This window comes from Melanerpes formicivorus, unplaced genomic scaffold, assembly GCF_026170545.1.
Source record: "Melanerpes formicivorus ecotype bairdi unplaced genomic scaffold, bMelFor1.0.p_v2 SCAF_3, whole genome shotgun sequence".
NCBI lineage: Eukaryota > Metazoa > Chordata > Aves > Piciformes > Picidae > Melanerpes > Melanerpes formicivorus.
In genome coordinates, this window is record NW_027142355.1 from 27,367,223 (window position 1) to 27,392,531 (window position 25,309).

General features: G+C 52.0%; 1 protein-coding gene across 2 annotated transcripts; it reads right to left on the bottom strand.

Annotated features, from left to right (window-relative positions):
- Window positions 1-24,073, bottom strand: CALU (calumenin). 2 transcript variants are annotated; one of them, XM_068169567.1, is made up of 7 exons: window positions 24,010-24,073; window positions 17,310-17,546; window positions 9,006-9,199; window positions 4,222-4,388; window positions 3,693-3,753; window positions 3,367-3,566; window positions 1-2,538 (listed from the first exon to the last, which is right to left on the bottom strand). In XM_068169567.1, the coding sequence occupies exons 2-7, from the start codon at window positions 17,528-17,530 to the stop codon at window positions 2,434-2,436; spliced, it is 948 nt and encodes a 315-aa protein (XP_068025668.1). In that variant the 5' UTR covers window positions 17,531-17,546; window positions 24,010-24,073; the 3' UTR covers window positions 1-2,433. The 2 variants fall into 2 exon arrangements, with proteins under 2 accessions (XP_068025668.1, XP_068025667.1); XM_068169566.1 differs by lacking the exon at window positions 9,006-9,199 and adding an exon at window positions 9,268-9,461.
- Window positions 24,074-25,309: the final 1,236 nt, after the last annotated feature.

Below are 25,309 nucleotides of genomic sequence, written 5' to 3' on the forward strand. Positions count from 1 at the left end.
TGGGGTGACTGTAAACAGCTTTTATTGAGCTTCGTTTACACCAAAAGGGACCGAAACTGAACCAGCCCCAGGATAAACATCTCGAGGGGTTGGGGGGGGGGGGGAAATGTGGGGGGTGAGCCCCACTTTGCAGGGGAGGGGACAAATTAGTGTCTGACATCATTAATGCTCCCATAAAGTCTTTTGGGGGGAAAAAGGCTGGAAAAGGTGAAGGATTCTGGGGTTTTCCTGGTGTCACCACTCCAATCCCAGCTGACTCCATTTGGAGTCAATGCAGAGCAAAAAGGGGGTGGGGTGGGGGTGTTCCAGGAGATAAAAATGGGGGGAAAAGGGTTAAAATGGTGCTTGGAACCCTAATGTAAGGGTAAAAAAAGGGGGTTAAAAAATAAAGGGGGGTTGGAGACACCAAGCTCTGAGTAACGCTGGGGCAGAGCCTGGGCTGTGGTCACACCAGATAAGCAGGAGATGAATATGAATAAAACTAATTAATACTTGAGTAATTTCATGGGGGAAGGGGGAGGTGGGGGGAGCTCAGGCATCCCCCCACCCCCACCGCTTCCCATCCCTCCTCCACAGCCAGGTTGGGTGGAATCAAGGCACTTTTGGGGCTGGACGAAGCGGAGTTGGGGCGGGTAAGGTTGGGGCGGGTAAGGTTGGGGCTAAACCCGGCCTGACTCAGCTTCAGTGGTGGCTTTGGGTCAGGTTTTGGGCCAACCATCAACTTGGGTTTATTCAGGCCTCCAAATAAACTTTTGCCTGCCATTTTTGGGCTCCAAAAAATCAACCCCTTTGGCTTTATTTTGGGCCAAAAGTCGACCTCCTGGCTTTATTTTGGGCCAAAAAAATAGACCTCTCGCTTGAATTTTGGGGCCCAAATCAACCTTGTGTCTTTATTTTGGGCCCCAAAAATCAACCCCCTTGGGCTTTATTTTGGCCCCCAAATCAAGCCCCTGCCTCTACAGAGGCCCCAAACTCAACCTTTTGGTTGAATTTCGGGTCTCAAATCAACCTTTAGTCTACATTTTGGGCCCAACAAGAAATCAACCTCCTGGCTCCGTTTCGGCCCAAAATTCAACATCTTGGCTTTATTTTAGCCCCAAATCCAACGTTTTGGGTTTTCTTTTGGCCCAAAATTCAACCCCTTTCATTTTATTTTGGGGCCCAGAATCAACCTCTTGGCTTTATTTGGGGCCAAAACTCAACATTTTGATTTGATTTTGCCCCCCCCCCCCCAAAAAAAAACTCAACCTCCAGGGTTTATTTTGGGCCCAAAATTCAACGCCTTGGATCTATTTTGGGCCCAAAGCCAACCACTGACTTCATTTTGGGCCCCAAATCAACATTTTGGGGTTTATTTTTGGGCCAAAAAACAAAAAAAAATCAAGCTCTTGGCTTTATCTTGACCAAAATCAACCTTTCAGGTTTAGTTTGGCCCAAAACTCCACCTCCTGGTTTAATTTCAAGCCCAAAACTCAACCTCTTGGCTTTATTTTGGCCAAAAAAAAACCAAATTAATATCAAAGCCTTTGCTTTATTTTGGCTCCAAAATTGACTTTTTGCATTTACTTGGGCCAGAAATCAACCTTTTTGGTTTTATTTTGGGCCAAGAAACCAAGCCCTTGGCTTTATCTTGATCAAAATCGACCTCCTGGGTTTATTTTGGCCCCAAACACTCAACCTCTTGGATTTATCTTGACCAAAACTCAACCTCCTGGGTTTATTTTGGCCCCAAACTCAACCTCTTGGCTTTCTCTTGACCAAAACCTAATTTCTTGGTTTCATTTAGCCCCTCAGGAAAATAAAAATCAACTTCTTGATTTTCTTTTGGCCCAAACCCTCAACCTCTTAGCTTCATTTTTGGCCAAAGCAAACCATCTGGCCTCATTGTTCACTGGCTTCAAGTTTGTGTTTTGGTTTGGTTTGGGGTTTTCTTTCACCCCCCCCCCCCCTTAGTTTTGATCAATTTGTCCAATTTGGTGTTGATGGAGGGCAGGGAGGAAGGGGAGGGGGAGCGTTGTCTTTGCTCTACCCTGTCAGCAGACACATTTCTTCTGGTGGAACCAAGATACAAAACTAACCCAAGCTTGATAAGACCCCCCCACAAAAAACCCATGTGAATCTAGGTAAAACAAACAAACAAAAACCCAACAACAAAAAAACCCAACCAACACACCCCCTCAAAGAGTCAGGAGGAGGAGGAGGTGGTGGTGGGGTCCTCAACTGCTCCTCATCCGGTCGGGAAGAAAAGCAATAAAACCAGGATGAGGAGGGGGAAGGGATTGGGTGGTTGATGGCCTGCACGAAGAGTCTCAGCAGCCAAACCAAACCAACAACACCAACCAAAAAAAAAAACCCAAACCAAACCCAACAAGTTTTCTTCTGATCAGCCCAGAAATGGTAGAAAATAAATTACTGGAGGAGAGGCCTCTGCCCTCAAAACTCATCGTGCCGCACCAAGGCTTCTCCGAAGTCCGTGGCCTGGCTCCCCACGAACAAGTCGTACTTCTCCACGATCTCCTCTTTGGTCAACTTCCCATCCTGGAAAACAAACCCCAAAGAACCAAATTCGTGGAGTCATCTCAAAAATTCACCATGGTAGGGGTATAAGGGACCTCTGGGGATCACCTAGGCCAACCTCACTGCTCCAGCAGTGGCACCCACAGCAGCTTGCCCAGAATCACAATGGCCAGGGGGGGTTGGAAGCTCTGCAGACAAGGAGACTCCACCACCTCCCTGGGCAACCTGCTCCAGGGCTCCACCACCCTCACAGACAACAAGTTGCTCCTGATGGAACCTCCTGGGTTCCACTCTGTGCCCATTGCCCCTTGTCCTATCACTGGGCACCACTGACCAGAGTCTGGACACATCCTCTTGCCCCCCACAGCTCCTTTAGCTCTTGCTGAGCATTGAGCAGATCCCCTCTGGGGCTGCTCTTCTCCAGGCTCAACAGCCCCAGGGCTCCCAGCCTTTCCTCCTCACAGAGAATGTTCCAGCATCATAGCCTCCACCTGTGGCCTCCCTAGGGCAGAGCAGAGGGGCAGAAGAACCTCCTTTGACCTGCTGGCCACGCCCTTCTTCATGCACCCTTGGGGACCAGTGGCCTTCTTGGCCAGCAGAGCACATTGTTGGCTCACAGGAAACTCCTCCCCCAGCACCCCAGGTCCTTCTCCATGGAGCTGCTTCCCAGCAGGTCATCCCTCCCCTGTACTGCTGCAGGGGGGTGTTCCTCCATGGGTGCAGGACCCTACACTTGCCCTGGTTGAACTTCACAAGGTTTCTCTCAGCCCAGCTTCTGCTATTTCACCCCATTTCTCCCGCCTCAGCTCCTCAAAACCCCCCTGGAGCCCCTGTGAGGAGCCACCTCACCTTGTTCTGGTCAGATTCATAGACAAGGTGCCGTGCCTCAGCCTCGGCATGGTCATAGTCCGAGGGAAGGATCCAGTCCTTGGTCTCTTCCTTGTCCATTTTGCCATCCCGGTTCTTGTCACGGAACTCCACAAACTGTTCCCTCTCTGTCTTCACCCACTCGGGCTCATCTGCATCACCATCGTGGCTGTACATGTCACCTGCAAGACACACAGTGCTCAGCTGCTGACACCTCCACCATCCCACATCTCCAAGGGTGGGATCCACGTCGACCCCTCCACCCTCCCAGAGGCTGTGCCGGGGGTGACCTGGTGGCAGAGCCTCACCAATGTACTCCTCCAGGTCAATGTAGCCATCCCCGTTCTTGTCGATGTCTTCCATGGTCTCCTGCAAGGAGGAGATCACAGAATCAACCAGGCAGCAAGACACCTCCAAGATCATCAAGTCCAACCTATCACCCAACACCATCTAATCAACTAGTCCATGGCACTAAGTTCCTCATCCAGCCTCTTCTTAAACACCTCCAGGATGCTGACCCCACCACCTCCCTGGGCAGCCCATTCCAACGGGCAATCTCTCTGTGAAGAACTTCTTCCTAAGATCAAGCCTAAACCTCCCCCTGCAAGGACCAGATGGTAGTAGGCCAAACTCGGGGCACCTCCCCCCCCCCCACCTCTTTGCAACGACTGTCATAACCCCCACCCCAAACCCACATTTGTTCCCTCCACAACCATCTCAGATCCATATCTCCTTGAGGCCACCCTGCCACAGGACCGTTTCTGGGGGCCAGGCCCATTTCCAACCCTTTCTTTGCCACAAGCACCACGCTCTGAGTGGGAGCAGCCGTGGGCCCACCTGCACGACGATGTCTTTCATGTAGTCGTACTCCTCGGGGTGCAGGAAAGCAGTGAACTCCTCCTTGGTGGCAGTCAGGTCTCCGTCCTTGTCGGCCATCTTGAAGCGGCGTTCGTCCCGCACCATCATCTGTTTGTAGTTGAAGCCATCGTCGGGGTCGGGGTCATCTGGGCACGAGAGGGCAAGAGGCAGCACCCCAGGTCAGCTTGGGCAAGGGGAGATGGCCCACGGTCCCTCTCAACCCATTTCAACCCCCTCAACCCAACCTCAACATCCTCAACCTTAAACTCCTCAACCCAACCTCCTCACGTCAACCTCCACCTCCTTAAACTCCTCAGCCCAACTTCCTCAAAAGAACCTCAGTCCAACTTCAGCCTCCTCATCCCAGCCTCAAACCCCCCTCACCCCAGACTCAAACTCCCCTCACCCCAGCCTCAAACCCCCCCTCACCCCAGCCTCAAACCCCCCCTCACCCCAGCCTCAAACTCCCCTCACCCCAGCCTCAAACCCCCCTCACCCCAGTCTCAAGCTCAAATGTTAACCTACTTAACCCAGCCTCAAGACCAATCTAACCTCAAGCTCCAGCTCAACCCAACCTCAGCTTCCTCAACCCAACCCCAACTTCCTCAACCCAGTCTCAACCTCCTCAACCCAACCTCAGTCTAACCTCAAGCTCCTCAAATGAAGCTCAGTATCCCCAAGCCTAGCCTCAATCTCCTCAACCCAACCTCAACTTCCTCCAACTAGTCCCAACCTCAACCCAAACTGAAGCTCAGTCTAACCTCAAACTCCAGCTCAAGCCAACCTCAAGCTCCTCAAACTAAGCTCAATATCCTCAGCCCAGCCTCAATCTCCTCAACCCAACCTCAACTTCCTCCAACTAGTCCCAACCTCAACCTAAACTGAAGCTCAGTCTAACCTCAAACTCCAGCTCAAGCCAACCGCAAGCTCCTCAACCTCCCAATACTTTGCCACAGCAGCCTAAATTTCAGATCTCGGTGGCCACCACCTCCCTCCCGCCCCTCCTCTGCCAGGAGGAAGAGGTGGAAGATCAGCCAGCAGCTGTGGGACACCAACATTCCCAGGAAAGATGCCCCTAGGAGCCAGGGCTGGGAGGGTTTTTTTTTGGCTGGTGGCTGAGCCTGAGCTATTTTTGGAGGAGAATGTGTAAGGAGATCTCGCTCCTCGCTGCCGGGGCGGCTTCAAAGCCAGCCCAACCTCCCCCGCAGCGGGAATGTCTCTGGCCACAAATGGCCTCTAGATACAGCCCCCAGCTAGAGATAAGCCTGAGGAGAGCAGAACTGGGCTCTTCTACTCCCAAAGATCACTGTGGGGAGGAGGTGGTTGAAGCCTGGTGGGGGTGAAGTTCAGCCAGAGCCAGAGCCGGTCTAAAAAAAGGCTCCGGCCCATCTCTATTTACACCCAGGACAAAAGGTGGTGGGGGATTAGGTGGCTCTGGAGAGGACCTGCTGCTGGCCAAGCTTTAAAGAAGAGATGATTTGATCTGAAGGCAGCTCCAGGACATGAGCAAACCTCAGCGCTCCCATCCTACCCCCACCTTGAGCAGCGGCCTGCGCTGAAAGCTGGGTGAGGACAACCGAGCCCCTCCAGAGCAGCTTTGGTTGGTGGCACTTGGGGCTGGAAGCGACTGGTTGAGCAGAGGTGATTTGGGGTGAATTGGGTGGGGAGCTAAGCTCAGACTGCTCCAACAGGGTTAAACCCACCCAAAATCACCTTTCTTGGCTTTTTTTTTTCCTTCACTCCCTGAAATGTTTTCTGGGGTGGTTGGAGGGGAAAGAACTTGGGGTCTGCAGGGTGAGCCCCAACTTCTGCACCCTCCTGCTGTGAGCAGCAGAAATGGTTGTGGATTCATGAGAAGTGAGGCTGATGGACAAAAAAAGATGATGATGATGATGATTACATTCTTATTTTTAAGGAGGTTTTAAGTGTGTGTGTGTGTGTGTGTGTGGGGGTTCACTTTAAGGTGAAGTTTTGGGGTGTTTGTCACTCCCTATTTTTGTTCTCCTCACAGAAAGGAGGATTTTGAGCCTCAGAAGAAGTTCTCAGACCCAACTGGATCCTGGGTACAACCCAATTAACCATCTCAGCCAAAAAATACCCTCCCTCCCCCCCACTCCCAGCTCCCATCAGCATTTCATTGGGATGACAAAACTCCTACAGCCTTCCACAAATCCTGGCTCCAGCAGTCCTGCAGGGTGGTGCCTCAGCTCCCCCCCGCACCGTTGGGAACGCGCTGAAGGCATCGGCCCAGCCCCTTGGCTGTGAGTCAACTTCTTCTGAGGCATCTCCAGAGGCATTTCCAGCTTGGAGAAGGGAGGGGGAGAGGTTGGTGGAGGGGGACACAGGAGGGTTGGCAGCAGAAAGGAGCTGGGGAAGAGTAATTCCTGCTGCTTCAAAAAAAAAAAGAGAAAAGGGAGCGTGGAGCCAAGGGATGAGGTGGTTGGGATCTTCTCAGTGCTTGAGAAGGACAAAAGGATGGAGGAGCTGCAATAAGGGGGCTCTAGCAGCAGCTCCAGGAGCACTTGGTTGAGCCTGGGGGCATCTTCACAGCAGCACCAAGGCCAGGTGCCTCCATCTCTTAGTAATGAGGCTGGAGAAATGATTTTCTCATTCAGGTTTTTACTCATTCAGGGTTGTTTTTCCCCCCATGTATTCTCAGAGCAGTTTGGGTTGGAAAGGACCTTAAAGACCAATGAGGTCCAAACCCCCTGCCATAGGCAGGGACATCTTCCACTAGGCCTGGTTGCTCCAAGTACCACCTGACATGACCTTCAACACTTTTTCTCATTAAGGCTTCACCTCATTAAGGCTTTTCCCCCTCATTAAGTGTGTGTGGGGGGAACATTTATCATTCTACCCCTTCAGGTCATCAGGCCCACCACAAAGACTCCAAAAAAGTGTGGGGAAAACCCTCCTGGGACCTTCTCTCCTTGTTCCAAGGGTCATAGAACTTCTTCTCCAGCTGTGAAGGGGCAGACAGCCTGAGCTTTATGTGTCTCTCCATTAATTACACTAATTAATGAGGAAAGAGGGGGCTTAGTAAGAACCTGCCCAAACCCTGGGGGGGTGGGGGGGGGTGTCTCAGAAGCTCAGTAAGACCCAACATGGCCTTGAGGAGCTGATTGCCTCAGCCACCAGCACAGAAAGCTTCCAAGCACTCGTAAAAAAGAAGCTGTGAGAGGAGATGGATGAGGCAGCAGCCCCCATACCTCCATCTTTGGCAATATTTAGGGAATTAAAACTTTATTTCATGCTTTGGAGCTGTAGCTCATCGCTCCGTATATGTCTGGCGTGCCAGGAGAAGGGAACAACTGGCAGAGGAACCAGGCTTGCTTCTCCAGCAGCTTAACCCCAGAAGAACTTCTCCTGCCTTCAGCATTCAAGGGGTGATTTTGGTCCTCACAGAGCTGCTGACCCAATGTGTGGGGCCAAAAAAACACCCAAAGCCCCAAAAGTAAATCGACCAGTTTTGGGGTGGAAAGCTACTGGCAGGATGGGTGGTAAAACCAAGGTGTCCACACAGGGCTCCAAGAAGGGATTTAAAGCCTCTCTGTTTAAAGGCCTTCATGGACTGAGGAAAAGAAAGAGGTCTTCCTACAGGTATCTTCCAGTGCTGGAAGGAAGGTAAAGCCCCAACACCCCCTCTGAGCTTTTCATCACATCACTGAGGGCTTGAGCTGATTATCACTAAGTGTGGCAGTAAAGCAGAGGTACAAAGCAATGTGGTGGTGAACATCACCTTGGGGGTTTTTCCCACTTTTTTATTTTTGCCTCAGATTGTCCTTCAGGAATGCAATCAAAAGGTCACTTTGGAGATTATGGCCCACAGAAGGGCAATATGGAGGAAACTGTGGCCCTCAGGAGGTCACTTTGCAGACTACTGCACTTCAGAAGGTTAATTTGAGGACACAGTGGCCCTCAGAAGGGCAAGGCAAGAAAGATTGCTGCCCTGAGAAGATCAATTTGGAGGTTATTGCCCTGGGGAGGTCAAGCCAGAGAAGATTTTTTGCCCTCAGAAAGTCAATTCAGAGAATATTATTGCCATTATAAAGTCAGCTTGGACTTTAATGCCCTCAGAAAGTCAATTTGGAGCAGATTATTGCCCTCAGAAGATCAATTTAGATAAAATCATTGTCTCCAGAATGTCAGTTTGAGGAGATTATTGCCCTCAGGAGATCAGTTCAGAGCAGGTTATTGCCCTCAGGAGGTCACCTGGGGAGAGATTTTTGTCCTCAGGTGGTGAATTCAGAGATTTTTCCCTTCAGAAGGCGAGTTTGAAGCCAATTACTGCCCTCAGAAGGTCAGTTTGAGGAGACTATTGCCCTTGGGAGGCCAATTTGGACTTTAATGCCCTCAGGTCATCAATTTGGGGCAGATTATTACCCTCAGAAGGTCAGTTTGAAGCAGATTATTGCCGTTAGAAGGTCAATTTGGAGCAGATTATTGTCCTCAGAAGGTCAGTTTGAAGCCTATTATTGCCATTAAAAGGTCAGTTTGGATCTTAACGCCCTCAGAATGTCAATCTGAAGTAGATTTTTTTTCCCCTCAGAGGGTCAGTTTCATGCAGATTACTGCCATTAAAAGGTCAATTTGAAGCAGATTACTGCCCTCAAAAGGCAGCTGTGGAGGAGACATTGCCCTCAGCAGACCATCTTGGGCTCTCTTTTGGAAGGTGAGGCTTTTTGAGGTTGAGTGAGAAGCTGCCCCACACCTCTGCTTTGTTGCCCAGAGCCCACCACCAGGCCGGACACCGTGCCTCTTACCGAGGTAAGTGCCGTATGTCACGTTCCTGTACTCATCCCAGGAGATAAATCCATCTTGGTTCATGTCAAAGTCCTGCCACTGCCGCTCCACACTGTCATACACGTATTTCTTCTGGGCCTTCTTAATCCAGGCTTTCAGCTCCCCCTCGGTCACCAACCCATCCTTATCCGTGTCTATCTTATCTACAATCACTCTACAAAAACAAAACAGCAAGGTTCAAGCCACGGTTTGGGGGGATCCATCCCAAGGGTCGAGACCTACCTAAGATGTAGCCGTAGGTGGCATTTTTATACTCCTCCCAAGATATGAGGCCGTCCTCATTGAGGTCGTGGCCTTTCCACTGACGCTCTACGTCCTCGTAAATCCACCGCTTTTGGGCAAATTTAATCCAGTCCTTCAGCTCCTCCACCGTTACAAACCCGTCTTTGTCTTCGTCTATCTTACTTACAATCTTTCTGTGGGAAACGTAGAAGAGAAGAGAAGCCAGCTAGAAGGAAAAGCGACACGAGCTCAGCAGGACCTCGAGGCATTCCAGAGCCAGCAGCCCAGGGCGCTGCTCGGCAACAGGAGCCAACCTGGTGACCACAGACACCCCAAAATGGGGTTTAGTCCCAGCCCTGAAACACTTGAGAAACACAGCTCTGATTTGGAGGATCTGAAGGTGTTCCAGAGTGAGCAGCTCAGGGTGGTCATCAACAGAAGCCAACCTGGTGACCACAGACACCCTAAAACAGGGTTTAGTTCCAACCCTGAAACACTTGAGAAACACAGCTCTGGCTTGGAGGATCTTAAGGTGTTCCAGAGTGAGCAGCTCAGGGTGGTCATCAACAGAAGCCAACCTTTTGACCACAGACACCCCAAAATGGGGTTTAGTTCCAACCCTGAGCCACTCGAGACACAGCTCTGGCTTGGAGGATCTGAAGGTGTTCCAGAGTGAGCAGCTCAGGGTGGTCATCAACAGAAGCCAACCTTGTGACCACAGACACCCCAAAATGGGGTTTAGTCCCAACCCTGAAACACTTGAAACACAGCTCTGGTTTGGAGGATGTGAAGGCACTCCAGAGTGAGCAGCTCAGGGTGCTCGTCAACAGAAGCCAACCTGGTGACCACAGACACCCCAAAATGGGGTTTAGTCCCAGCCCTGAAACACTTGAGAAACACAGCTCTGATTTGGAGGATCTGAAGGTGTTCCAGAGTGAGCAGCTCAGGGTGCTCGTCAACAGAAGCCAACCTTGTGACCACAGACACCCCAAAATGGAGTTTAGTCCCAACCAATGTTGTTCTGCACATTGGCCACAACAACCCCATGCAGTGCTACAGGCTGGGGTCAGAGTGGCTGGAGAGCAGCCAGGCAGAGAGGGACCTGGGGGTGCTGGTTGATGGTAGGATGAACATGAGCCTGCAGTGTGCCCAGGCAGCCAAGAGGGCCAATGGCATCCTGGCCTGCATCAAGAACAGTGTGGCCAGCAGGAGCAGGGAGGTCATTCTGCCCCTGTACACTGCACTGGTTAGGCCACACCTCGAGTACTGTGTCCAGTTCTGGGCCCCTCAGTTTAGGAAGGAGGTTGACTTGCTGGAACGAGTCCAGAGAAGAGCAACAAAGTTGGTGAGGGGTTTGGAACACAAGCCCTACGAGGAGAGGCTGAGGGAGCTGGGGCTGCTTAGCCTGGAGAAGAGGAGACTCAGGGGTGACCTTATCACTCTCTACAACTACCTGAAAGGAGGTTGTAGACAGGCTGATGATGGTCTCTTCTCCCAGGCACCCAGTACCAGAACAAGAGGACACAGTCTCAGGCTGCGCCAGGGGAGGTTCAGGTTAGATATTAGGAAGAAGTTCTATACAGAGAGAGTGATTGCCCATTGGAATGGGCTGCCTGGGGAGGTGGTGGAGTCGCCGTCATTGAAGGTGTTCAGAAGGAGACTTGATGGGGTGCTTGGTGCCATGGGTTAGCTGTTTGGGTGGGTTGGATTGGTTGATGGGTTGGACATGATGATCTTGAAGGTCTCTTCCAACCTGGTTTGGTTTATTCTAATAAAGGTTTATTCTATTCTAACCCTGAGCCACTCGAGAGAAACACAGTTCTGGTTTGGAGGATCAGAAGGTGTTCCAGAACCAGCAGCTCAAGGTAGTCAACAACAGAAGCCAACCTTGGCTCCACCAACAAGTTGCACCTGATAGAACCTCCTGGGTTCCAGTTTGTGCCTCTTGGGCCTTGTCCTGTCACTGGGCACCACTGACCAGAGTCTGGTTCCATCCTCTTGGCCCCCACAGCTCCTTAGCTCTTGCTGAGCATTGAGCAGATCCCCTCTGGGGCTGCTCTTCTCCAGGCTCAACAGTCCCAGGGCTCTCAGCCATTCCTCCTCACAGAGATGCTCCAGGCCCCTCAGCATCTTCATGCCCTCCACTGGACTCTCTCCAGTAGTTCCCAGTCTCTCTTGAAGTGGGGAGCCCAGAACTGGATCCAGGACTCCAGATGTGGCCTCATTAGGGTAGAGGGGGAGAACCTCCTTTGACCTGCTGGCCACACTCTTCTGCATGCTCCCTAGGAGACCCTTGGCTTTCTTGGGCACAAGGGTACATTGGTGGCTCATGGCAAACTTGTTGTCAACCAGCACTCCCATGTCCTTCTCCAAGGAACTGCTTCCCAGTGGGACGCCCTGCAGCAGTGGTGCTGGGGGGTCTCCTGGGGGGACACGAAGAAGAGCGTGGGCATGGTGAGCTTGCTGTGCACAGGCTGTCCTTAAAACCAGGGCAACACAAAGCACTCTGGGGCCACTCAGACTTTGTTTTCTCCAGGAATTTGGAATTTCAGAGGACAGATTTCATGGCTGACCCTCGAGGAACACCCAGTTGAGCATCTCAACCCACCTGAACATCCGATTCACCTTAAAAAAAGCCAAGGGCAAATAAGGACCAAACCTTGGCCCCTTTTGAACACCCAAGCCCAGCAAAGCCAACTCAACCCCAGTAGGCCCAGTAACACCAGTGTCAGAACCCACTCCATGTCAGATCCCACCCATTCCCAAGAGAGAAACTGGAGCTTCAGGGTGGGTTTAGGGAGTGAGGGCCGCGTGCCTCTGGTATTTTTAGCAGCAGCTGCAAGGAAAAGCCTCTGGCAGGAATGCAGAGCCACGGGCAGATGCTGGCCAGGAGGCTTGGGGAGGGGAGCTGGGCTGCAATTTGGGGCTCTTTCCTCCTCAGGGTTTACTCCTAGGAGCAGCTGAGGTGTTTGTAAAGTGGGCACCGGGAGCTTCACGCCTGGGTTTTCATCACTGAGTGAGATTCCATCCCAGGGATCACAGCCCAAGAATGCTTCACTTGCTCCACATCAGCATTGAGTTTTTTTTTCCTTTTGAAAAGTGAAATTTGTCACTGAATTCCATCATTCTTCACTCAAATTTTCAGGAATTTTAGGAGACAGCAGCTTCAATCCCCACAAACCTCTCCATTCCCACATTTCTTTTGGTTCAAATCAAACACAAACAGGACACTGGAACACCCTTCCCCCAACCACACCACCACCACCACCCCCAAAAAAAGAAGGTTTGCTTGCTCCAGAAGTGCTTTGAAGAAGCTAAACCAGTTTGGGGACATGAAGGATGCTCCCAAAACCAAAGAAAGAAAGGTGAAAAGAGCTGGGATCACACTAGGGAAAAAAACATTGAAGTATTTGTTTTTACTTCTACAAGGGGTTTTCCCAGCAGGAATTTCCCCAGCTGCTTCTCTGACCCACCCCAGGATTTTGGTGTCACCAAAGCCAAACAAAGAGGTGACAGGGCCGAGGGGACACCATTTGGGTCACCTTTTTTCACCCCAGAATGATGAGGAATCAGCCACTGGTGGAGCTGGGAAGTGCTACTTCATGCCCCAAACTCATTCCTCCCAAGGGTGTCCTGGAACAAGGAATTGGAGCCCCAAGAAGCCATTTTGGGGCCCACACACAAGCACTTTTGGGCCCCCAACTGCCACTTTTGGGTCTCCAAACTGGTACCTCCTACAAGGACAGACTGAAGGAGTTGGGGCTGTTCAGTCTGGAGAAGAGAAGGCTCCCAGGTGACCTCATTGTGGCCTTCCAGTATCTGAAGGGGGCCTACAGGAAGGCTGGGGAGGGGCTGCTCAGGCTCTCAGGTAGTGATAGGACTAGGGGGAATGGAATGAAGCTGGAGGTGGGGAGATTCAGGCTGGATGTGAGGAGGAAGTTCTTCCCCATGAGAGTGGTGAAGCCCTGGAATGGGTTGTGCAGGGAGGTGGCTGAGGCCCCATCCCTGGAGGTGTTTAAGCCCAGGCTGGATCAGGCCAGCCTGATCTAGTGTGGGGTGTCCCTGCCCTGCCCATGGCAGGGGGGTTGGAACTAGATGATCCTTGTGGTCCCTTCCAACCCTGACTGATACTGTGATACTGATACCTTTTAGACCCCAAATGGCCACTTTTTGGACCCCCAAAATGGCACTTTTTAGGCTCAAAAAAGGACATTTCTTGGCCACAAACCACCATTTGTGGGCCCCCAAACTGCCCCTTCTTAGGCCTTAAATGGCTGGGGTTTGCCCCCTCCCCCCAACTGCCACTCTTTGGGTCCTAAATGGCCGCTTATGGGGCCCCCAAACTGGTGCTTTTTAGGCCCTACATGGCCATGTTTGGGGCCCAAACCTACCATTTCTTGTGCCACAAATCACCATTTTTCTGGGCTCCCCAAACAAACTGGCAATTCTGGGGGGCTCCAAACTGGCAGTTGGTGAGGATGTCCAGGAAAGGTTTTTAAGTGGGGCAGCAGACTGAGATGTCACATCAGAGCAGCTTCCCCCATTAATTAGCTTCAGGATAGTTAAAATGTCACAACTTTCAGCTTACTGGTGAAACCAGATGCTCCCAGCCTGGTTTCCACCCCCCCCAAAATAAAAAACCCTCCTGATTTTTAGTCAAATTAAGCAGTTTTGGCCCAAAACTTGCGCCAGGTTGAAGGGGCAGCAGCAGATGTTCCATCACTGCACCAGCTGCCAGCAAAGATCCTGTTTGCTCAGCAGGAAAAGCATGGAATGCTTCCAAAAAACATCAGCAGACACCCCTAAATCACCAGGCAAATCATGGACTGCTCCCCTGCATCAGCAGGGAAAAATCAGAATGCTCCCCTGAATCAGCAGGGAAAAATCAGAATGCTCCCCTAAACCAGCAGGGAAAATCAGAATGCTCCCCTAAACCAGCAGGGAAAATCAGAATGCTCCCCTGAATCAGCAGGGAAAATCAGAATGCTCCCCTAAACCAGCAGGGAAAAATCAGAATGCTCCCCTAAATCAGCAGGGAAAATCAGAATGCTCCCCTGAACCAGCAGGGAAAAATCAGAATGCTCCCCTGAACCAGCAGGGAAAAATCAGAATGCTCCCCTGAACCAGCAGGGAAAAATCAGAATGCTCCCCTGAACCAGCAGGGAAAATCAGAATGCTCCCCTGAACCAGCAGGGAAAATCAGAATGCTCCCCTGAACCAGCAGGGAAAAGAAAAATCACAGAAGGCTCCCCTAAACCAGCAAGGAAATCTGGGAATATCCCCCTAAATCAGCAAGAAAACTGAGGCAGAGCACAGGAGGCCACCCTGAAATCCCCAAAAAGAAGGAAGTGAGAAGAGCTGAGCTGGGCAAGATTGGAACCAGAGCTCTCTGGGCCCTTCCAGCAGCTATTAAAAATGTAATGAATTAATCTTTCTGCATTAATAAAGGGATTTATCCAACAGGAAAATGTGATGAATTTACCTCTGGCTCAAAAAAAAAACAACCAACCCCACAAAACCCCAACCAAAGAGAACCAACAAACCCAACCGAAAAAACAAAGCAGCAGCTTGGTTTGTGTCAAGGCCTGGAGCAGCTTGAAACAGCCCTGGGTGGAAATTCAAAGCCCTGAGTGGAAATTCTGACCCAGCCCTGCTCCTGCTGCCAGCTTTTCTGTTCTTTTTTTTTTTTTTCTCCCCAGCAGATAACTCAGCAGAACAATGGAATTTACAACCCTGGAGCCGTGGAGAGAGCCCACGGGGTCAGGAAAACAGCGCTGGGAAGGGAGGGTGGACAACACGGAGCTGCTCTCTGCAGCTGGAGCTGCACCTTCCCCTCCTGGTTTAAGGGGCAGAACGGGAGATTTTATCTGATTCCCTCCATAAAAGCCACCCAGTGCCACTTGGTTTGTAGTTTTAGAGGTAATGAAGGGCTGCTTGTCCTGGATCCAGCCCTCAAAATGGGCTTTTCTCACCCAGTTTAGAGTCCCCAAAGTGCGTGTGGGGGAAAACCCTGATTTAGTTGGGATGTCCCTGCTGACTGCAGGGGAGTTGGAGTAGGTGACCTTGAAAGGTCCTTTCAACCCAAATAATTCTCTGATCCCATGATAAAACTTCACTCTAGTGAGACAAAGACTCTGTCAGAGCAGAGCTGACTCCCTGATCTTAAAGGTCCTTTCCAACCTTAATGATTCCATGAGCCTATGGCTTCCACAAACCCAGGAAAACAGGTAAAAGTGAAAAGTTCAGAGGCAGTTTGGACCATCAGAAGATGGTTTTGATGAGCAAAATCAAAACTTCCCTCTAGATTTATGGATTAAAATAACTGGAAAACAGCATGAATATCAAGTCCAACAATTAACAAGCAGATCCTTCAGCCCAGTGTCTTGAGGAGCATCCTAACAGCCAAGCCACGCTCAGCACAGCCCTCATGGCCTTCCAAAACCATCTCACCAGAGCCACATGATGAGGGCCATGATCAAAATCCAAGTTATCTATAGATTCATCCTTGGGGAACAGCTTTAAGAGCATCAAGTCCAACCGTTAACAATCAAATCCTCCAGCCCAGAATCTTGAAGAACACCCCAATGGCCAAGCCAAGCTCAGCACAACTCAAGACCTTCTGAAATCATCTCATCAGGGCTATGATCTAAACCAAAGTTATCTCTAGATTTATGGATTTAAGTCATTGGAAAACAGCTTGAAGATCATCAAGTCCAACTGTTAACGAGCAAGGCCTGGCGTGGGCTGAGCCCAGCGTCTTGAGGAGCACCCTAACAGCCAAGCCAAGCTCAACACAGCCCTCAAGGCCTTCCAAAACCATCTCAGCAGGGCCATGATCTAAATCAAAGTTATCTGTAGATTCATCCTTGGGAAACAGCTTGAAGATCCTCGAGTCCAAGTATTAACAAGCAAGCCCTTCAGCCCAAATCTTCAGGAGCACGCCAATGGCCAAGCCAAGCTCAGCACAGCCCTTGAGAACTTCCAGAATCATCTCAGCAGGGCCAAACCCCTCCCAGATTTTAAAGCCTTTTTAAGCCAAACATGAACAACTGCGCCGGCAGCTGCTGCCCACCCCCACGTCTTGTGTCCACAGGTGGCAGGAGAAGGGGGGAAAAAAAAACACAACAAACCAAACCACCAAGTTTGTTGAAGAGATGTTCTGTTTTGGGCTAATTTGTGGCTCCACGCCGGGACCAGCTGCTTCTCAACCGGGAAGAACGCCACCAGCAACCCCTCCCCACTGCCCAGTATGTAACTGGAGAGCAGGGAAGGTTGGGTTGTGAACAGCAAAGAACAAACAGCTGATCTTCATCCATGCTTTGGGGGGAGATTTGGTGGAGTTTTGGTGCTTAGAAGGGAAATGTCCATGGTTGGAATAGGCCACAGTGACCTTAAGCAAAGTCTCCAGAGAGGAGGAGCCGGAGAGGTGCTGAGTGACTGTCGGCAGCTGTGGTGGCCACTCAATTGCAGCTCTTTTGGCCTTAAAATGAGATTGGAAAGGGTCTAGGTGAGGTTGTCCTCCACCAGATGAGGTGAAAGAAGACATGGATGAGGACCAGGGTGATGTCTGTGGCCACCTACACCTCCTCAATTACAGTTTTATTTTGGCACTGAATAGGCACTTTGGGGCCCCTAAACTGCCATTTTTTGGGGGCCCAAATGATCACTTTGGGGCCCCACACCGGTGCTTTTGGGGGGTGGCCCACACTGGTGGTCTATTTGGGGTGAGGAGGGCCCAAACAGGCCCTTTGGAGATGCTCCAAACTGGCAACTTTGGATCCCCAAAGGGGCACTTTTTGGGGGATTCAAACTTCCACTTTGGGGGTTCCAAACAGGCCCTTTGGAGAGACTCCAAATTGGTAATTTTGGATCCCCAAAGGGGTGCTTTTGGGGGGATTCAAACTTCCACTTTGGGGGTTCCAAACAGGCCCTTTGGAGAGACTCCAAATTAGTAATTTTGGATCCCCAAAGGGGCACTTTGGAGGTCTCCAAAGTGACTCTTTTGGGGCTCCCAACACACCCTTTGGGGCTCTATTCCTTACCCAAGCCTCTCCTTGCTCTCCTCTGGCGTGAGCTGATCGAAGGTCTTGGCCTCATCGGCACCCAGGAAGGCATCATGGTCATAGTCAAAGTTCTGGGCATCATCATGGACCTTGTCACTGAGCTGGGGGTCATGGTGGACTCGGTCCTTCTTCTCAGTGGGCTTGCTGGAGATGCAGAGCATGGAGAGGGAGAGGCAGAGAAGCAGCTGAGGGAGCGTCATCGTGGTTTGGAAGCACCTATGGGACACAAGGAAGCAGTTGTGAGGGGCTGGAGACTCAGGATGGTGGTTTTAGGGGGCACAGACTGGAAGTCTGACATCCAAAATGGGGGGAAGTGGTGGATTAATAGAGTTATCTGGGTCAAATGGCTGATTAATAGAGGTTATCTGGGCAAAAATAGGGACTAGATGAGGCAAATGAAGAATTAATAGAAGTTATCTGCTCAAAATGGGCAACTAATAGGGGCTACCTGATCAAAATGATCAATTAATGGAGGTTATCAGGGTAAAAATAGGGATTCTATGGGCCAAATGGTCAATTAATGTAGATTATCCAATCAAAATGATCAATTAATAGAGCTTATGTGGGCCAAATGATCAATTAAAAGGGGTTTCCTGATCAAAATTATCAAATAGTGGTCACCAAGGCAAAAATAAGGATTAGATGGGTATAAAAGTCAACTAATAGAAGTTATCTGAGACAAATGATCAATTAATAGAGGCTATCAGGGCAAAAATAGGGATTCTGTTGGCCAAATGATCAAGCAAGAGAGGTTATCTGGACCAAACGATCAATTAATAGCGGCTATCTGGGCAAAGCAGGGATTTGATGGGCCAAACAATCAATTAATAGAGGTACTGTGGGTAAAAGGATCAATAAACCACAGACTATCTGAGCAAAATTAATAATTAACACACACGTGGGCAAAGTGATCAATTAGTAAAGACTATCTGGGCAAAATAAATAATTAACTACAGGCTATCTGAGCAAAATTATCAACTAACAGAGATTATCTGGACCAAAAGATTAATTCAGCACAGACTAGCTGGGCAGAATATATCAACTTAAACAGATTATTAGAGCGAAAAACCAAAGAGAAACCAAAACCAAAGATTATCAAAGCAAAATGATTGACACTTCTTAGAGCAAAACGTGAAATCAGGAGAATTATGAGGACAAGATGGTCAATTAATAGAGGTTATTGGGACAAATAATCAATAGCAGCTATTGGGGGCAAATGAGCAGTAAACAGGGGTTACAGGGGCAACAGCAGTGATGAGCGGAGGTTATTGGGGTAAATGGGTCGATAAGCGGCGGTTATTGGGGCACCAGGGTTGATGAGCGGCGGTTATTGGGGTAAATGGATCGATGAGCCGTGCTTATTGGGGCAAGAGGGTTGATGAGCGGCGCTTATTGGGGCAAATGGGTCGACGAGCAGCGCTTATTGGGGCAAGAGGGTCAATGAGCAGCGGTTATTGGGGCAAAGGGGTCGACGAGCAGCGCTTATTGGGGCAAGAGGGTCAATGAGCGGCGCTTATTGGGGCAAATGGGTCGATGAGCGGTGGTTATTGGGGCAAATGGCTCAATGAGCAGCGGTTATTGGGGTAAATGGGTCGATGAGCGGTGGTTATTGGGGCAAGAGGGTCAATGAGCAGCGATTATTGGGGCAAATGGGTCGATGAGCAGCGATTATTGGGGCAAGAGGGTTGATGAGCGGCGGTTATTGGGGCAAGAGGGTCAATGAGTGCCGCATATTGGGACACCAGCGTCGATGAGCGGCGGTTATTGAGGCATATGGCTTGATGAGCGGCGCTTATTGAGGCAAATGGGTCAATGAGCAGCGGTTATTGGGGCACCACAGTTGATGAGCGGACGTTACTGGGGCAAATGGGTCGATGAGCGGAGGTTACTGGGGCAAATGGATGAATGAGCGGCAGTTATTGGGGCAAGAGGGTCGATGAGCAGCGGTTATTGGGGCAAGAGGGTCAATGAGCGGCGCTTATTGGGGCAAATGGGTCAATGAGCAGCGGTTATTGGGGCACCAGGGTTGATGAGCGGTGGTTATTGGGGCAAGAGGGTCGATGAGTGGCAGTTATTGAGGCACCAGGGTCGATAAGCGGGAGTTATTGGGACAAAAGGGTCGATGAGCGGCAGTTATTGGGGAAAGTGGGTTGATAAGCGGTGGTTATTGGGGCAAATGGGTCGATGAGCGGCGGTTATTGGGGCACCAGGGTCAATTAGCGGTGGTTATTGGGGCAAATGGGTCGATGAGCGGTGCTTATTGGGGCAAAGGGGACAATGGGCGGCGGTTATTGGGGCACCAGGGTTGATGAGCGGCGGTTATTGGGGCAAGAGGGTCGATGAGTGGCAGTTATTGAGGCACCAGGGTCGATAAGCGGGAGTTATTGGGACAAAAGGGTCGATGAGCGGCAGTTATTGGGGAAAGTGGGTTGGTAAGCGGTGGTTATTGGGGCAAAGGGGACAATAGGCGGCGGTTATTGGGGCAAGAGGGTAAATGAGTGGTGGTTATTGGGGCAAATGGGTCAATGAGCAGCGGTTATTGGGGCACCAGGGTTGATGAGTGGCGGGTATTGGGGCAAGAGGGTTGATGAGCGGCAGTTATTGGGGCACCAGGGTCGATAAGCGGGAGTTATTGGGACAAAAGGGTCAATGAGCGGCAGTTATTGGGCAAAGTGGGTCGATAAGTGGTGGTTATTGGGGCAAATGGGTTGATGAGCGGTGCTTATTGGGGCAAAGGGGACAATGGGTGGCGGTTATTGGGGCACCAGGGTCAATGAGCTGCGGTTATTGGGGCACCAGGGTCAATGAACGGCGCTTCTTGGGGCAAATGGGTCGATGAGCAGCGGTTATTGGGGCAAGAGGGTCGATGAGCGGCGCTTATTGGGGCAAATGGGTCAATGAGTAGCGGTTATTGGGGCAAGAGGGTCGATGAGCGGCAGTTATTGGGGCAAGAGGGTCAATGAGCAGCTGTTATTGGGACACCAGTGTCGATGAGCGGTGGTTATTGGGGCATATGGGTTGATGAGCGGTGCTTATTGGGGCAAATGTGTCGATCAGCAGCGGTTATTGGGGCACCACGGTTGATGAGCGGACGTTATTGGGGCAAATGGGTCGATGAGCGGAGGTTACTGGGGCAAATGGGTGAATGAGCGGCGGTTATTGGGGCAAGGGGGTCGATGAGCAGTGGTTATTGGGGCAAATGAATTGATGAGCAGTGGTTATTGGGGCAAGAGGGTCGATAAGCGGAGGTTATTGGGGCAAGAGGGTCGATAAGCGGCGGTTATTGGGGCAAGAGGGTCGATAAGCGGCGGTTATTGGGGCAAATGGGACAATGGGCGGCGGTTATTGGGGCACCAGGGTTGATGAGCGGCGGTTATTGAGGCAAGAGGGTAAATGAGCGGCGGTTATTGGGGCAAATGGGTCAATGAGCGGCGGGTATTGGGGCAAGAGGGTCGATGAGCGGCGCTTATTGGGGCAAGAGGGTCGATGAGCGGCGCTTAATTGGGGAAATGGGTGGATGTGTGGCGATTATTGGGGCAAATGGGACAATGGGTGGCGGTTATTGGGGCACCTGGGTCGATGAGCGGCGGTTATTGGGGCAAGAGGGTAAATGTGTGGCGCTTATTGGGGCAAGAGGGTCGATGAGCGGCGCTTAATTGGGGAAATGGGTGGATGTGTGGCGATTATTGGGGCAAATGGGACAATGGGTGGCGGTTATTGGGGCAAGAGGGTAAATGTGTGGCGCTTATTGGGGCAAGAGGGTCGATGAGCGGCGCTTATTGGAGTAAATGGGTCGATGAGTGGCGCTTAATTGGGCAAATGGGTGGATGTGTGGCGATTATTGGGGCAAATGGGACAATGGGCAGCGGTTATCGGGGCACCAGTGTCAATGAGCGGCGCTTATTGGGGCAAGAGGGTCAATGAGCGGCGGTTATTGGGGCACCAGGGTTGATGAGCGGCGCTTATTGAGGCAAGAGGGTCGATGTGTGGCACTTATTGGGGCAAGAGGGTCGATGTGCGGCGCTTATTGGGGCAAGAGGGTCGATGTGCGGCGCTTATTGGGGCAAGAGGGTCGATGAGCAGCGGTTATTGGGGCAAGAGGGTCGATGAGCAGCGGTTATTGGGGCAAGAGGGTCGATGAGCAGGTTCCTCACAAGTTCCCAAGCCTTCTCCTTCTTCTCCAGACCCTTCCCCAACTTTGTTGCCCTTCTGTGGACCTGCTCCAGGCCCTCAGTGTCCTTTTTGGAGTGAGGGCCCCAAAACTGACCCCAGGATTCAAGGTGTGGCCTCACCTGTGCCCAGGCCAAGGGGACACTCCCTGCCCTGTACCTGCTTGCCACATCATTGCTGATCCATCCAGGATGCTGGTGGCCTTCTTAGCCACCTGGGCACACCCTGGGTCATTTCCAGTCATGGCAGGGGGAAGGCAGGGGGAAGGCAGGGGGAAGGCAGGGGGAAGGCAGGGGGAAGGCAGGGGGAAGGCAGGGGGAAGGCAGGGGGAAGGCAGGGGGAAGGCAGGGGGAAGGCAGGGGGAAGGCAGGGGGAAGGCAGGGGGAAGGCAGGGGGAAGGCAGGGGGAAGGCAGGGGGAAGGCAGGGGGAAGGCAGGGGGAAGGCAGGGGGAAGGCAGGGGGAAGGCAGGGGGAAGGCAGGGGGAAGGCAGGGGGAAGGCAAACTGGGAGTTTGGGAATAATCCAGCTGAAGGAAAACTACAGACATGTTGTAGCGTCAGAATGGATGTGAATGCTGGAAGAACATCAGCACCATGAGCCACCAGTTTGGATGCTGGGATGTTTGATGGACACAAACCTACTCAGGAAGTGCCACCAAGATAACTCCAAGCCCAAAATGTCCCAGTTTAGGAGAAAACCAGCACCACAGAAGCTCCTCATGGATTTTATGAGGTGAGGACTACTTGGAATCCTCCTGGGATTGTTCCATCCCCATCCCCTCATGGTTTGAAGCCACCACATCACATTTTGACCACATGGATGGAGCTGCAGCAGCACCAGGATCAGAAAGCAAAGGGGGAGGTGAAAAATGATTCCTGGAATGATCCAAGCTCAGGCTATGTCCAAAATCCTCAAATCCTGGCCACCTTTGTTGCAATCTGGCCCAGCTGTGACCTCAGGAAGAGGACAACTCAGGAGGCTGGTTTGAGGGACCTCTCTGTGTTAGACCAGAGTCTTGGTGGTTTTGAGCAGGTGCCATCAGCAAGGACCTACCCAGGCTCCTGCTGATCCTGGCCTAAAGCACAGAGTGACCTGGAATGGGGCGGGAATGCCCTGATTTTATCTCCAGCCAGTGGCCAGGAGATGAGAAAAAAGGGACAACCTGACCTCAAACATGGATCTTGGCGTCACACCAGGAGCTGGGCAGGTGACCAACCTCACCTCTGAGGGTAAAACCAACACCATAAACCAGTTAATTCCCAGTTAAACCCCAGCAGTACCAGCTTCTGCTGCCCACCAGCTGCTCAAGCAATGGGGATTGACTCCCAGACGTTCCTCAGGGTTGGTAATTACCAGGTTTTGGGCTGGATGATGTCCACCTCTCTCCTCAACCAGTTAACCCCACCACAAAACCAGTACAGGACCAATGGCAGGTTGAGGTGGGGGTGGCATAGCTCCATCACGGGGTGGTGGTGACAAATGGTGGCCAAGGATGAGAGGCTGCCATGGCAGGAGGGCACAAAGGGAGGGTGGTGGTGGGTTAATGAGGGTTGTGTTCTGGTGTTAGTTAAGAGGTTAAGGTGCTAGTTAAGTGGCTAATTAGGAGGGCAAGTAGCTAGTTAAGAGGCTACCTGGAAGGCCTATAAAGAGGCTAATGATGGTAGGGGGCTAACAGATAGGCCAGTTAGGAGGCTAAGGGAGAGGCTGGTTAGGGGGCTAATTAGGAACTTCTTAAAGAGACTGGTTAAGGATCTAGTTAGGGAGCAAATCAGGAGATTAATGGAGAGACCAGTTAGGGGTGTAGTCAGGAGGCTAATGAAGTGGCTAGTTAGGTGTTCAATGAAGAGGCTAGTAAAGAAGCTAATTAGGGGGTTAATGAAGAGGTTACTTAGAAGGTCAGTTAGGAAGTTAATGGAGAGGCTAATTAGGAGGTTAAGGAAGAGGATAATTAGGAAGCTGGATAGGAGGCTAAAGAAGAGTCTAATCAGGAGGGTGGTTAGGAGGCCAAAGGACAGGCTAGTTAGGGGGCTAGTTTGGAGGCCCACGGACAGGCTATTTAGGAGCTTAATGAAGAGACCAATAGACAGACCAGATCGAAAACCAATAGAAAAGCCATCTCGGAGGCCAAGGGAAGTGGGAAGTCGTCTCCTCACCCCCAGTTCTCCCCACAGGGTCTTCTCCTACTCCAGCTCACCCCCCGCTTTAGCTGAGCGTGCCCTCTCCGCCACTGATCCCGGTGCAGGCCGCAGCCCAGACGGGACACCTGCCCAGCCCGGAGCTCCTGATGGACAGCAGGAGCCCAGCAGCCCCATAGAACCGGCCTAGGAGACAGAACCTAGGGATGCTGCTCCTCCTGTTCCCATGGCGACCAGGCCCGGTGCCACGTTCCCGCTGCCCTGCTGGGGCCGCCGGAGCAGGACCGGCCGCTGCCCTCACCCAAGAGCCGCCCCACGCCGCCAGCCAGACCTAGAGTCACCCCCAGTCCAATCAGGCCCATCCCGTCCCTCACCGTGACCGGGAGCCGCGCCGCCGCCCGTTCTCCTCAAACCGCTCCACTGACCGGAAGTAGGCGCCGCGCCACGCCGCACAGCCCCCCGCGCTCTTCCTCTTCCAGCCAATCACAGTGAGGCTCCACCTCCCCCGCCGTGGGACTCTGCCTTTTGATTGGTAAATTCCACCGCCCATCCGAGCTTCGGCCCGCCCCTGCTGTGCCCTCCGCCCACATCCCCGCCCCTTCGGCCCCGCCCCCTCACTGCTGCCAGGCCCCGCCCACTAGCCCGCCGAGGGGCGGGAATTAGAGCTCTGATTGGCTGGAAAGCGCCACGTCCTCAGGCGCGCGCCGGACGACGACCCCGCCCCCGCGGCGGTCTTCAGGGGAGTCGCTGCACAACGCGCATGCGCGATAGGGACCGCTAAGGGGCTGGCCACGAGGATGGCGGGAAAAGGGCGGCGAGGGCGCAGGGGCGGGCGCTCTTCCCAGGGGCGGGCGCTCCCTCCTCTTGCTCTTCTCTTTCCTCTTTCCCCACCTTGTGCCTTTTACTCGGACGTTGAAGGGCTGGTGCAGGTTCAGACAAGCAATAAAGCTGGGGAGCAGTCTGGACAAGTTTTGAGGAGTAGCTAACCCATGGGTTAGCTGTTTGGGTGGGTTGGATTGGTTGATGGGTTGGACACGATGATCTTGAAGGTCTCTTCCAACCTGGTTTGATTTATTCTAAATAAAGGTTTATTCTAAAGAACCTGCAGCAAAGGAGGCTGAGGAGAGCCCTTAGCCAGCTGGGGCCTGGGCTCTTCTCCAAAGGAACGTGTGATTGAACAAGAGGAAGTGGCCTCAGGTTGCCCCGGGGCAGGTTCGGGTTGGACATGAGGAACAATTTCTTGCCCTTGAGGGCTGTCCAGGCTGGGCAGGGCAGGGGAGGAGTCCCCATCCCTGGAGATGTGGTGCATGAGGGGATTGGTCTGGTGGTGCCCTGGCAGTGCTGGGATGGTGGTTGGGCTGCATGATCTTCAGGGTCTTTTCCACCCTCACCCATTCTGTGATTCCAGAGCCCTCCCAGCAGCGGGAGCCAGGCTGGTGGGGGGCACTGTGGTCTCACCACCCTCAGGGTGAAGGTTTCCTCCTCTCCAGTCTAAACTTCCCTTTCAGTTTCGAGCAAGTGCAGGGTCCTGCATCTGGGTCGAGGCAATCCCAGGCACAAATTCAGGCTGGGCAGTGACTGGCTGGAAAGCAGCCCTGAGGAGAGAGACTTGGGGGTGCTGGTGGACAAAAAGCTCAACATGAGCTCTCAATGTGCACTTGCAGCCCGCAAAGC

Bases quoted from the DNA above. Each gene is read 5' to 3' on its own strand.
- CALU (XM_068169567.1), bottom strand. From the start codon at position 17,530: ATGACGCTCCCTCAGCTGCTTCTCTGCCTCTCCCTCTCCATGCTCTGC. The intron at 9,200-17,309 runs GTAAGGAATAGA...TTGTTTTTGTAG, and splicing joins GAGAGCAAGGAGAGGCTTGG to AGTGATTGTAGATAAGATAG. The intron at 2,539-3,366 runs GTGAGGTGGCTC...TTTGTTTTCCAG, and splicing joins ATGAATCTGACCAGAACAAG to GATGGGAAGTTGACCAAAGA.